The 13,988-nt window shown below is 26.1% G+C and overlaps 1 protein-coding gene across 1 annotated transcript in view; it reads left to right on the top strand.

Moving 5' to 3' along the window:
* LOC117167260 (trifunctional enzyme subunit alpha, mitochondrial) overlaps window positions 1-13,367 on the top strand; it is a 30,528-nt gene extending 17,161 nt beyond the window's left edge. The window contains exons 7-11 of the mRNA XM_033352065.1: window positions 2,723-2,945; window positions 3,060-3,269; window positions 6,182-6,377; window positions 6,452-6,654; window positions 12,811-13,367. Coding sequence (XP_033207956.1) covers window positions 2,723-2,945; window positions 3,060-3,269; window positions 6,182-6,377; window positions 6,452-6,654; window positions 12,811-13,014 — 1,036 coding nt within the window. The 3' untranslated portion in view covers window positions 13,015-13,367. The remainder of the gene's footprint in view (window positions 1-2,722; window positions 2,946-3,059; window positions 3,270-6,181; window positions 6,378-6,451; window positions 6,655-12,810) is intronic.
* Window positions 13,368-13,988: the final 621 nt, after the last annotated feature.

The raw sequence follows: 13,988 nt of genomic DNA, 5'->3' as shown, positions 1-13,988 counted from the left end.
GTTGTTGAAAATTTATCATTTGAATGAGAAGGCATTTTTTTGCCGGAAATTAAACTATTTTGTTGGAAAATGATTTCTTTTCTGTTAAAAATTAGATATTTAAAACAATGTAAGTGTAACTATTGGGAATGGTTAAACTGCGAAACACCACCTGGTGACAAAAATCCGAACGAGAAAGAATAGGTAAGATTTTAAAGTTGTACATTAATTTTTGTATAAAAGTGTTTTAACGATTTTTGTTCTGGAGTTCAAAGTAGATGTTGAATACTAAAAGTAAGTCTTTATCGAAAACAATGAAGTGTAGATGGAATTTACATCTTATAAGGTGAAGAAACATATTTTTTTACAGAAATATCTGTCCAACTGTGATTTCCATCCTTTTTTAAAATACATTTTCAGTTGATCTACTGTGAATATAAATTAATTATGATTTTTAAAATTAAACTGTTCTTTAAGATTTAAAAAGTGAATAATAATTAATTTTACAAGACGATTCGAAATCAGTTCGCAATTTTATAATTCCTAGTTTCTAACGTTAAGAATTATGTAAACTATTTCAATTGAAAGTCTTATTGGTTAAACAAATGTAAATGCCCGATTGAAACTTTATAAACTATTTTCAATTTTAAAATAACTTCAAAATAATACATTCATAAACAAAAGCTTTTATTAAATTTCAAATTTTATTTCAATCTAAAGTATTCCATTTTTAAACCATTCAATTTGAAATTTATTAATTAACAAAAATAAGAATTACTTAATATTTAGAAATATCTGACTGTTTATCTAAAATCTGTAATTATAGTTAAATATTAATAACTAAATTTTGAAGGTTACAGTTTAATTGTTCTATTTAAACAATTTTAATTTGTAAGTAAAATTGTTGAACTTCGATGAATAAATAACAATTGAACACATAGTATTCTTTTAAAAAATTCAAGGAAGTTGAAGAAATGTTTCGAAATTTTGAAAAAATTCAATTTAAAATTTGAAATGATTTGAAATAATTTAAACAAAGTGTGTACGTTAACCGCCAAAATATAGATTTTTGCAGATTTCGAACGAAAAATTAAAAAGATTTTTAAGAATTTGGAATGGCTTCAGAAGATTAAAAACATTCCCTTTGAAAATTAATAATAATTTTTGTTTTGAAAAAATAATTTTGAGTGATTATTCAAAAAGATTTAGAAAGATTTACAAAATTATCAAAAATGAATGTGGAAGAGAATTTAAAAAGAAATTAAAAAAAAATTGGATTCATTTTTAAGAATGTTTAGAAGTTCTGAAATAATTTCAAAAATAATTCTAAAAAATGAAGAAAAAAAAATGTAAACAACATGCAAATGTTTCAAGATTTTCAAATAAGATTTGGAAGCATTTTAAGGATTTTCTAACTTATTAAAAATATAAATAATTTAACTTTTAATTTAAGAAGTGTTCAGTTTATAAAAAAATATAATCGTTGAATTTTTAATGTTTCTATAGCACACATGCTGACATAATTTTGAAAAATTTTTTACTCCGTGATTGATTCTTCAATTTAGACTTTAGAGCATTGAAAATGAAATCATGGAATTATATATTTTTAGAACTGAATCTGAATCTTTGAACTCTACAATTTATAAAAGTTAAACATTTTATTTTGCAGTTCAACCGCATTTAATTAGAAATTGTTCAGTTTAAAAGTGTTAGTAGCTTCTATTCTATATGTATAAATTATTTTAAAAGTTTGAAATTCAAGAGTTCCAATTTAAGTGCTTTCAGTTGCAGTTCAGTTTTTATTAATTCAAATGGGAAAATTGTTAGCTTTAGAGTTCGATTTTTTAAATTTCATTGACCGTGAAAAATGTTTGCGAACCAAAAAATGATCGAGAATTTTTTTCTTGGATTAAAACGGCCACCCTAAATCATCTATTATTCTTATTCTTCGCATAATTTGGATAAAATTTGTTGCTAAATACATGAATTCAAGTGTATGTAAACTGAAATTCATTAAAACTTAAATGAAATAGTGAAATAATGATTTTATTTTTTAAACCTATTTGACAAAAATGTGTTTTTTGACTGTATAATATGGAAATTATATCTAAAACTATTTGTTTTTTTATGAAGATTTGTTTTTAGTATTCAATCATTATTTTATACTTCACAAAACTATCGTAAAAATAGTTTTATGCACAAATTAATGTATAACTTTAAAATTGTACCTACTCTTTCTTTCTACAATTTGTTTTGGTTCGCAATTTATCTTTTTGGTTTAAAATTCAACTATTTCAGTTGAAGATTCACCATTTATCTGAAAATTGATCAGTTAGGTTGAAAATTAATGTTTTTAATTAAAAATCTAACTATTCCATTTTCTTTCAAGAATTCTTTTTTCTTAGTTCAAAATTCAACTATTTGGTTTATTGTCTTCTCTAATTGAAAATTCAAGTATTTCGTTAAAAATTCATCTTTTTGGTTTAAAATTCAATAATTTATTTTGCAATTTTTTGCTCTGTTGTGTAAAAGGATATTTAGAATGAACGGCATAAATTAAAAGATATGTTCGCGTTTCGCGGCAAATATGAATATATTACTTTTAGTTGTCCTGGAAAATTGAAAAAATTGCCCGGGATAAGCCGGTAAATGGTCAAGAATTTGAAATAGTTCGCCGAATCGCCACCCTTATAACAGTGCTTAAATAACATGTTTAAATTGACATTCAACTTTTCCATTCTAGTCTTGAAAAGGATAGGTACCTCGCGAATTTAGACCCCACCTTAAAGTACGACCTCTTCAACAAGTCTGATATAGTGATTGAAGCTGTGTTTGAAGATCTTCAAATCAAACACAAAGTGATCAAAGAAATAGAGGCTAACACGCAAGACTATTGTGTTATTGCCACGAACACGTCTGCCCTCCCGATTACAAAAATTGCAGAAGGCAGTAGTCGACCTGATAAGGTATATTTTTATGTTGCGTCTTTAAAAGAAATTATTCATTATTAAACCATAAAGTATATTATTTTTAATAAATACGTATGTAATTTCTTCACTATAAAGAATTTTATCTCTCAGGTTATTGGCATGCACTACTTTTCGCCTGTCGACAAAATGCAGTTGCTAGAAATCATTACCCATAAAGGAACGTCAACTGAGACAATCAAAACTGCAGTTGATGTTGGTTTAAAACAAGGAAAGGTCGTCATTACTGTTGGAGATGGTCCTGGTTTCTACACAACTAGGATTCTGGCTGTCATGACAACCGAAGGAATTAGATTGCTTCAGGTAAGGTCAAACTTTGGAATTTACAACAGATTTTACAAAGATTTCAATGATTTCACAAATATTTCAAATATTTTGCCAACATTTCAAAGATTTTACAAATATTTCACGAAGGCTTATATGCCAGATTCCAATAGTACCGGATAAAAAACCGGCAATAAATATCGACTGACTGTTGGAAAAAAATGTTTTTGGAATTGTGCTCAGTCTTAAAAACCATCCACGTTAATATATCGAAGACATTTTATATTTAAAATTTTAAACTTAATGTTGTGTTAAAAAATAAATGCTCCTTTTATACTATATATTTAAGAATTTAAAGCTTGTTTTACTGAAGTTTCATTCATGTTTGAGAATGAAAACTTCCTTTTGTAGATATTTAAATACCCGTTTTCCCCGTTTTTTGCTAAAATGATAAATGAAACAATAGAACCTAATAAGAAAATTTGACTATTTTTGATTGAAACTTAATTGTTTTTAATTGAAAAGTCTACCATTACATTTTTGGTTCAGGATTCATCTCTTTTGGTCGAAAATTTAACTGTTTTGTTGAACTGTCGTTTTTTTTTTGGATAGAAAATTGGTCCTTTTTGATTGAAAATTAGTCTTGTGGTAGAAAAGTCGTCTTTTTGGTTGAAAGTGAATTCTTTTTTGATAAAAGTGTACTATTATATCTTTGGTTCAGAATTCATATATTTTGGTTAAAAATAATACCATTTGAATAGAAATTTAATCATTGTGTTGAAAATTCAACTATTTTATTTATAAAATCAACTTTTTCGGTTGTTGATTCATCTTTTTTGGTTGAAAGTTAATTCTCTTCTTTTGAAAAGTCTACTATTATATTTTTGGTTCCGAATTCATGTCTTTGGTTAAAAATTCTACTATTTTGTTGAAAATTCGTTTTTTATTAATAGAAAATCAATTTTTTTTGCAATTGAAAACTTAAATGTTTTATTTTTGATTGAAAATGTAAGTATTACATTTTTCATTGAGAATTCATCTTTTTTGTTGAAAATTCAATTAGTTAGTTGAAAGTTGAAATACTTCCTTCAGAATTCATTTTATGAGTTAACGATTAAACTATTTTGTTGGAAATTCGTTCTTATTTAGTTCAAATATAATTAACTGTTTGATTTAAAGTTGAAGAACTTTGTTAAAAATTCATTCTTTAGCTGAAAATTCATACCTTTAACTTAAAATTTAACTTTTTCATTATGGGTCAAAAGTTGATTTTTTTAAAAATCAATTCCTTCAACTTCAAATTTACCTATACCATTTTTGGTTAAAAATTGATTTTTTTTATTTGCAAATTAAGCTATCTGGTTGAAAAATTATCTTTTGGGCTGAAAAATTCACCTCTTTTGTTGTAAATTAAATTTTGTAGTTCAACTGTTTTGTTGAGAATTTAATTATTTTGTTGCAGCTTTAACTGTTTTGTTGAAAATTCGTCTTTTTATACAGAAAATGCCTCCTTTTAAATTGAAAATTCAATTCTCTTCTAAAAAGTTCGTCTTTTTGTTCTTTCTAAGTTTGAAAGTTGAACTATTTGGTTAAAAATTCTACTTTTTCGTTGAATATTTTTCTTTTTTGCTTGAAAGTTCAACTATTTAGTCGTAAATGCAACTGTTTAGTTCAAAGTAAATGTTGGTAATAAAAAATTAATCTTTTCGGGTTTAAAAGACAAATTTTTCTAAAACATTCAACGTTAGATAGAAAACTCACCTTTTCTATTGAAAATCGTCTTTTTGGGTTGAAAATTCTCACTATTTTTTTGAAAATGCAATATATTTCGATTTGAAATCTGATGAATATGGTAACTAAATGAATGTTATTTAAAAGAATTGATTCCCCTATTCCTTTGTTTTGAGACAATTTTGGGCTGTGAGGTCTGAAATAACTTTTACAACTTTTACAGAAATTATTATTGAATAATTATTATTATGAACGCTTAAAAGTCGACCGGAAAAAATTAATTTTTAACCTCTAGACAGCTATTTTGGATAAAATATTAAAAGTTAAAGAATTTTCATAATTGTTGAGAAAAGTTTTTTAAAGATTTAGAAATTCTATGTACGGCTATTCGTAGTACTCGTAAATTCGATCAATTTATCCTAAGGACTTTTCGAAAAAAGAAAATGATTAGAGTTATAGCATTTTCAAAATAAAAAATAAAAATAAAAAGTCGAAAATGAACATTTTAAGTCAAATAACGCACGATATGAAAAAAGTCAAGAAAAGAAAAACGTTTCTTTTTAAAAGACCTACAAGATTATCATAGCAGGAATACAAAAAAATGTGCACCCAAAAATGATCTACAAATACGTTATAATCGCCTATTTGTTTGACGCGTACTTCTTGTTTTATTCGTAAAAAGCAACATAGCAAATAAAAAAAAAGTTTTTGGACAAACGATACAAACTACGAAAAGAATAAAGAGACCAAATTTCTTCACCCAAAGAAAGAACTACACATTTTTTATTAATAATTTTTTGATAAGACGCGAAGTTTTTGTTTTAATCTTGAAAAATTACATTACAAAGAAAAAATTTTAATTTTTGTACAAAAAGACACAATGTACAATAAAATGCTTAATGATAAAATTGATTTTAAATTCTATCTGAAAATTTGCTTTCAACCTTTTTTTTCACGAGACACGTGACGAGAATGTGTTCGTTAAAGCCGAAGGAGCTTTAACCAAAGAGAATTCACAGTCACTAAATTTAAGTTGTGGATGGTTTGAGCATCCTGAAGCCCCCCGAGCCTGACTAAAGTTATCAGAGCTTTAGATAATAAATCAAACGTACAATAGTTTTTTCGCTCTCCTCTAAAGATCGTTTTTCTAGAGTTACTAATCTTTTTTCATTTTGATTTTAAAATCTTAAAACATTTTTTTAAATTATTATTCTGAACAGGAAGGTGTTGATCCCGTGATGTTGGATAAACTGAGTAAAGGATTCGGTTTCCCAGTGGGATTGGCTACACTTTCCGATGAAGTTGGTATCGATGTTGGTGCCCATATTGGAGTTTACCTTGCGAAAGCCTTAGGGCCCCGAGCCATCGGAGGCGATACAGCCATTCTTGCAGATATGGTAAAACATGGCTACCTTGGTAAGATATTTCATAAAAGCCTAAATTTTACCATTTTCGTTCCAAGGAACAAAGTTTAAACTGCGTTTTTTCAGGACGTAAGTCTGGAAAGGGCATGTTCATTTACGAAACGAAATCCAAAAACCGAGATGTCAATAATGGTGCGCTGGATATTTTGAAGAAGTATAGCCTCGAACCGAAGGGAAGCACTTCTGATGAAGATCGACAGATGAGGTTGGTTAGCAGATTCGTCAACGAAGCTGTGCTTTGTCTGGAAGAAAATATCCTGGCCAACCCGGTAAGTAGATCGAATCAATTTATCTTTTGCTGTCCATCGAGCTTGCAAACTTTGAAAACCTAGGAATCTCTACATTTTTTACGCGAACCTTGACGAAATGTTTGGTACTGAAAAGTTTTTTATTGATCAATAAATATATTATTTATCTTTTACTCGTTACAGAATAAATAAAGAAATTTCTAGGCATTTTTTTGTTTTTTATTTCGTCTCAGTTAATATAGAATGTTAAATTATACATTTTTTGTGATATTCAGCTTATAAATTACAAACATTGTTAGTTGAAAGTTTGGATGTTAATTCAGTTTGAGAATTAGAATGAGCCATGGTCATATAACGGATTTTTTAGGGTTTCATCAATCGGTTTTCGAGTTTACATTAGATTGCAAAACATTATTAAATATAACAAAGGGTTTCTTAAATATTTCAATGAAGATTTTACACAGATTTCACGAATTTCAAAGATTTAAAAAAAAGAGACGCGTACAACAGATTAAAAATATTTCACAGCAATTTCACAGAGGTTTTAAAACTTGCAAAAGGGTTCGAAGATTTGAAAAAGGGTACAGTACAGCAGATTTCAAATTTTAGAAGATTTGAAAATATTTCTCTAAGATTTCAAGAAATTTAATGATTTCAACGAAGAAAAAGATTTCACAAAGATTTAAGAAAAATTTCACAAATATATCAAAAAATTTGACAGAGATTCAAAGCAAAATTCCTAAAGATTTTAAACTTTTCATCAAGATTGCAAGGACTTCAAAGATTTAAAAAAGGCTTGTACACCAAATTTCAAAGATTAAAAATATTGTAATGATTTTAAATGAATACAAAAGATTTCAAAAATTTTGAAGGCCTTAAACGATTACAAATATTTCTACGATTTCAAACGAATACGAAAGATTTCACGAACAAAGGTTAAAGAGAGCTTTCACAAATATTTCAAAAATTTTATAAAAATTTTAAAAACTTGAGAAAATTTCACAAAGATTTCAAGGATCTTAAAGATTTCAAGAATTTCCAATAATTTACCACAATTTAAAAAAATTCCAAAGATTTCAGTTATCAAAAACAAATTATGTTCGCAAAAACCTAAGAATTTCTTTATTTATGGCTATGCTTTCTCTAAAAATTGATGGCCAATCAAAAATCAAACGGCTAATTTTTTATGTATGGGTCAAAATATCTCAAGTGTGCCGCTTTTAAATCAATAGTTCTATTTTCAGTTAATTTATACAGTTTTCGATTTGTTTTTATATCAAAATAACTCCTCTAAAATATTTGTGCAAAAAATTATTTTTTTAAAAGTTATTAACAATCAAAGTTCTTGATCATTTTTGTTCAAAAATGGATTATTCGCGAATGGTTTATCGAAATTCAATAATTGAGTTATGAAAATTTTTGTTGCGAAGTATATTTTACGATAAAAAAAGCGTTTTTTATCGTTTAAATAATCGTTTGTTTTAAACAATTGACAGTTAATTAAACTTCTCCGCCTGTGAAAGAATTCTTCCACGTTCCAATAGATTCAACAATCTCTTCCAAAAATTTTGGTGAAAAAAAAAGTTTGTATTTTGCAGTTGTTCAAAAGTTATTGATTTTTTTGGTGACCGCGCTCCGACCTCCAGCACTGCTCGAGAACGTTCGGACGCGATAGTTTAATCTTCAACAAAGCATAGTGAAATTTTCAACCAAGAAGATTAATTTTCTACCAAAAAAATATTTTTTTAACAATTCGGTTCAAACATTCAACCTAGTAGTTCAATTTTTAACCAAAAAAGATGAATTTTTAATTTAAAAAAATTGAGTAGTCGGAATTTAAAATAATGGAGATTTTTAATTTAAATTCGAAAAGGTTATATTCATCTTTTTTGTTTTAAAATTCAACTAGTAAGTTGAATGTTTGAACTGATTTGTTAAAAAAATACTTTTTTTTTATAGAAGATTAATATTCTTGGTTGAAAATGTAACTGTACTTTGTTGAGGGTTAAAATATTTAATTAAAAATACAGTTTTCGTGTTAAAGGTGTATTAGTTAAGTTAAAAATTCAGCTTTTGGTGGAAAAATTAATTGTTTGGTTGAAAATTCAACTACTTGATTGAATACTTAACCACTCTCTTAAAAAACAATATGTTTGGTTGAAAATTCATTTCTCTGGTGGAAAATTTATCTATGCTTAATTGAAAAGAAAACCACCTTATTCCTTTTTAGTAGAAAATTAATCTTCTTGGTTAAAAATGCATTTTTTTATCAAAGAATAACTATACCTGATAGAAAGTTGAACCGCTTGGTTAAAAACTCATTTTTTTTAATGAACATTGATCATTTCATTTTAAAATTCGTTTCATATTGTGCTTAATATGATACCCACAATAATTTTATTCAAAATAATTCATAACTTAATTGTTCCCCTATTTCTTGGATTAAAGTTGATCCACTTTATTGAAAAATTCATTTTTTTTTTAATGATTTTTTATTCTTCCATTGAAAATTCATCTATTTTGTGGAAAAGTGAACTATTTTTATAATATTATTCCTTTAAATTAATCTTTTTAACTGAAAACTGAACCATTCAACTTTTGGTTGAAACTCGTTTTTTTTTAGTGGATAATGGATCTATTTTGTTGAAAATTTATCTTTTTTAGTAAAAAAATTAAATCTTCTTGGTTGAAAATTCATCGTTTTAATAAAAAAAATTAACTATACCTGGTAGAAAGTTGAAACACTTGATTAAAAATTCATTTTTTCATGAAAATTTATAATTTTAATTGAAAATTCGTGTCATTTTGAATTTCTTAACACAAATAATTATTTAAACAATAAAAAAATGTTTTTTACTACCGAAATTTTTTTTAGCGTAAAGTATACTTCGTAACAAAAATTTTCATAACTCAATTATTGAATTTCGATGAACCGTTCGCGTGTAATCCATTTTTGAAAAGAATGATCAACAACTTTGATTGTTAATAACTTGGTAAAAAAATTGTTTGTTGCAAAATCATTTAGAGGAGTTATTTTGATATAAAAAAGAATCAAAAACTGTATAAATTGATTGAAAATAGAAGTTTCGATTTAAAAGTGGCACACTTGACATATTTTGACTCATATATAACAAACGGTTATTTTATTATTTATTGTAAAAAAGGGAGACCTGGAAAAACTTTTCTTTCTACAAAAAAGGGGTTTGTATCTTATCTTTGAGAAATTTCCCGCATGTAGTGAACGTTTAATTTTGTTAACTTAAAGAACCATTTATTATAATTAAGAAAAATTGTTTAAAGTAAAATATAAAATGTTATTAGTTAATTTTTAAACTTAAATAAAAAAATGGCATCCCTATAATGTAGCTACAATAATAAAATGTATTTATATAATATTAATGTACTTGCATAAATTATCCGTAAATATATAAAGTAAAAAAGAAAATAATATATCGTAACGCAAATATATCTGTATAAGTTTAAAGTATTAATTATAGAAAGAAATATGTAAAATTTCTTATAAAAGGATTAATTCTTCTCTTTAGCATGTAAAAATAAATGTTTTATTTTTCTACTTTTTTGTGCTATTTGTGCGCCGTGAACCCTGGGATGGAAAATTCATTTTTGCTAGAAAAGTCGCCTTTTTTAGCTGAAAGTGAATTCTTTTTATTTCAAAGTATACTATTATATTTAAAACTGCAAATTTAAGTGTTTCATTTTTTGTTCAAATTTGGCTTTTTTTGTTAAAATTAAACTATTTTTGTATCAAATTCACCACTAGTATTAAAAATTCGTATATTCTGTTGGAAAGTTTGACTGTTTTTAAACCAAATTCATCTTTTTCGATTGAAAATTGATCTCTTTTTGGTAGAAATTTAATATTTTTTTTTATTTTTTATTTTTTTTATTTAATTCAAATTTAACTGTTCAGTATATAATTCGTCTTTTTGGCTAAAAATTAAAAAATTTAGTGGATTTTTTTCTTTCTTGACTGCAAAATTTTTCTTGGTCGCAAATTCAACTTTTTTGTTGAATATTTATATTTTCATATAAATCAATGTTTCGTAAAAATTTGAAATATTTCGTATAAAATTTAACTGTTTTGTAGAAAAGTTGTAATTAAAATGTAACTTTTTTTTGTTGAATATTTATTGTTGAATATCAATTCATATTTGTATAGAATATTCAACTATTTTGTTAAAGATGCAACTGTTTTGTAGAAAATTATTTTTTTTTTGCTTGAAAATCAAACAATTTGGTTGATTTTTTTTCTTTCTTGACTGAAAAACCCTTCTTGATTGAATATTGATATTTTCATAGAAATTCATATTTTTGATAGAAAGTACAACTAATTTGTTAAAAATGCAACTGTTTTGTAGAAAACTCGTCTTTTTGACTAAAAATTAGCAATTTAGTTGAATTTTTTCTTTCTTGAACGATAAACTTTTTTTGGTGGAAAACGCTTATTTTTGGATTGAAAAGTCAACTGTTTTGTTGAAAATTCGCCTTTTTGGGTTGGAAAATCAAACAATTTGGTTTATTTTTCCTTTCTTTCTTGACTGAAAAAACCTTCTTTGTTAAATATTTATATTTTTTATAGAAAGTGCAACTAATTTGTTAAAAATGCAAATATTTTGTAGAAAACTCGTCTTTTTGGCTCAAAATTAACAATTTAGTTGAATTTTTTCTTTCTTGACCGATAAAATGTTTTTTTTTTGTGGAAAACGCTTTTTTTGGTATTGAAAATTCAACTGTTTTGTAGAAAATTCGTCTTTTTGGGTTGGAAATTCCAAAGTTTGATTTTTTTTTCTTGTTTGACTGAAATATCTTTCTTGGTTGAATATTCATGTTTTTATAGAAATTCATACTTTTATTTGGAATGGTTCAACTGCGATACGCCACCTGGTGTCAAAAATTCGAACTAGAAAGAATAGGCACGATTTTAAAGATGCATTTTAATTTGTGCATAAAAGTATTTGAACAATTTTTTTTGTGAAGTTTAAAGTATTTATTCCATAACAAAAATAAGTATTTATCGGAAATAAATTGTTTTAGTTTGAATTTACATATTATACAGTGAAAACCACACTGTTTGACAGAAATATTTTTCTAATCAAAAAATTATTGTTCTGTTTATTGTGATTTTCAAACGATTATAAACTTAAATGGACTGGTTTCAAAGCAAAAATTAACTCAAAGTAAATTTTTATTAATTTATACATGAAATATTTACTATTTAAAAATCTGATCTAAAAGTTAGGTTAGAATTCATATTTAAGTCCAGTCGTCTATTATTCGTATTCTTGACATGATATGCATAAAATTTGTGGCTGCGTGCATTAATATAAAGTTTATTTTAGCTTAAAATATATTGAAAATCATATAAAATAATGAAATAATTGTTTTTTTTAACCTATTTCACAAAAATGTGCTTATTTACTATATAAGATGGAAGTTTTATCTAAAAATATTTGTTTTTGATGAATATTTATTTTTAGTATTCAATCATTGTTTTAGACTTCACAAAACAATCTTAAAAACACTTTTATGTAAAAATTAAAATACACATCTTTAAAATTGTACCTACTCTTTCTTGTTCCATTTTTCGGCACTAGGTAGCGAAATGGTAGACCACCATACCCAACAGAAATTACAACTATTTTGTTGAAAATTTAACTTTTTCGGAAATTTCGTCTCCTTGGCTTGAAAATTCAACTATTCGGTTAAAAATTAAGCTTTTCTTGTTAAAGATTCGTCTATTTTTATTGAAAGTTCTACTGTTTGGTATTAAATGTAACTGATTGGTTGAAAATTATTATTATTATTTTTTGAAAATTCAAGTATTTCAATGAAAATTGATCTTTTTCGTTCAAAAAGTCAAATGTTTTTCTTACAAAATTCTACTTTATAACTCGAAAACTCAACTCTTTTTTTAAATTAGAAAACTCATCTCTTTTGGTTGAAAAAACGATATATTTTGACTTGAATTTTTAGGAATTTAAAGGTGTTCATCTTGAATTCAATATAATGCCTACATTAATTTCATTTAAAAAGAAACAACTTATTTCCCTTTTATTGTGAAAAATCATCATATTTCCCCTGTCTTGAGAGCATTTTGGGCTGTGAAATCTGTGTATCCTCTATAGTTTTGCTAACAAAAAAATAATTTGTTTACAGTTGGAGGGAGATATTGGTGCCGTTTTCGGACTTGGATTCCCTCCATTCACCGGAGGACCTTTCCGCTGGGTCGATTATTACGGCGCGGGCAGATTAGTCAAAAGAATGGAAGAGTTCCAAAGTTTTTATGGCGATTCTTTCAAGCCTTGTCAGTTGCTTAAAGACATGGCTAGTGATCCCTCGAAAAAGTTCCACCCTCAATAGATATCAAAACTTCCAAGAAAGTAAAAATCCAATATGAGTGGATGAAAATTTTCTGATCTGGCCTTGAGATTTTCCCGCATATGATGTTTTTTTTAAGCTTTTGTCCCACATTGTATCCGAAACGAGGTGTTTTCGCTTTACCACGTTTATTTAATGAAAACATTATCGCCTCGCTCTACATTCAGGCATCACATATACAGAGCCTTACTTGTTGATGCATTTTTGACAGATTTTATAGACCCGGATCACATCAATATTTTTGGACTATTGTTAATGTATAATATAGTATAGTTCGCTATTGTAAGTATATTTTTATTACAGAAATGTTTATAAAATAAATTATAATAGAATTATGCATGGACTTATTTTTCAAGTTAAAGTATTGCAAACGATTTTTTTATTTAATGCCAGTCGATAATAATATTTAAAAAGTAGATGTTTGCCGTTTTTTTTTACACGCTTCGAACATTGAATTTTTCGAAATAGAAAAAAGTTTAAATTTACATCAAATCGAATGCTTTCCGTAGATTATAACAATTATTACAATTTAAAAATCAAAATTAATCTTTTTTTTTAGCAAAATAAGTAATTTTGAATTATAAATTATAATAATCTAAGGAAATAATGCCAGTTTCATTTTTTCGTATCCAAATTTGCATTGAAAAATCGAAAGAATGACTTCACACTTAATGCAAAAGCATTACTCAGATTATATTTATAGGATATTTTTATAGAATAAATTATGAAAAATATTAGTTAATTCGTGATTCAATTTTACGCTTAGAGTCATTCTAGATGCGAAGAAAAATGTAAACAAGGTCATTTAGGTCAGTTTGGCGATGTGAGTGCGCCGATGTTTTTAAACAAGCGACTGTAATTTGCATAAATCTTGAAAACAAATATAACAGATATTCTGATATGATGACTAATAAAGTTTTTTTTTTAAACTATCAAGTCATACTAATCTATACGTT

This window comes from Belonocnema kinseyi, chromosome 2 (genome assembly GCF_010883055.1).
Source record: "Belonocnema kinseyi isolate 2016_QV_RU_SX_M_011 chromosome 2, B_treatae_v1, whole genome shotgun sequence".
Taxonomy (NCBI): domain Eukaryota; kingdom Metazoa; phylum Arthropoda; class Insecta; order Hymenoptera; family Cynipidae; genus Belonocnema; species Belonocnema kinseyi.
Note: the sequence above shows the minus strand (reverse complement) of the source record. Positions and strands in the feature narration are given on the sequence as shown.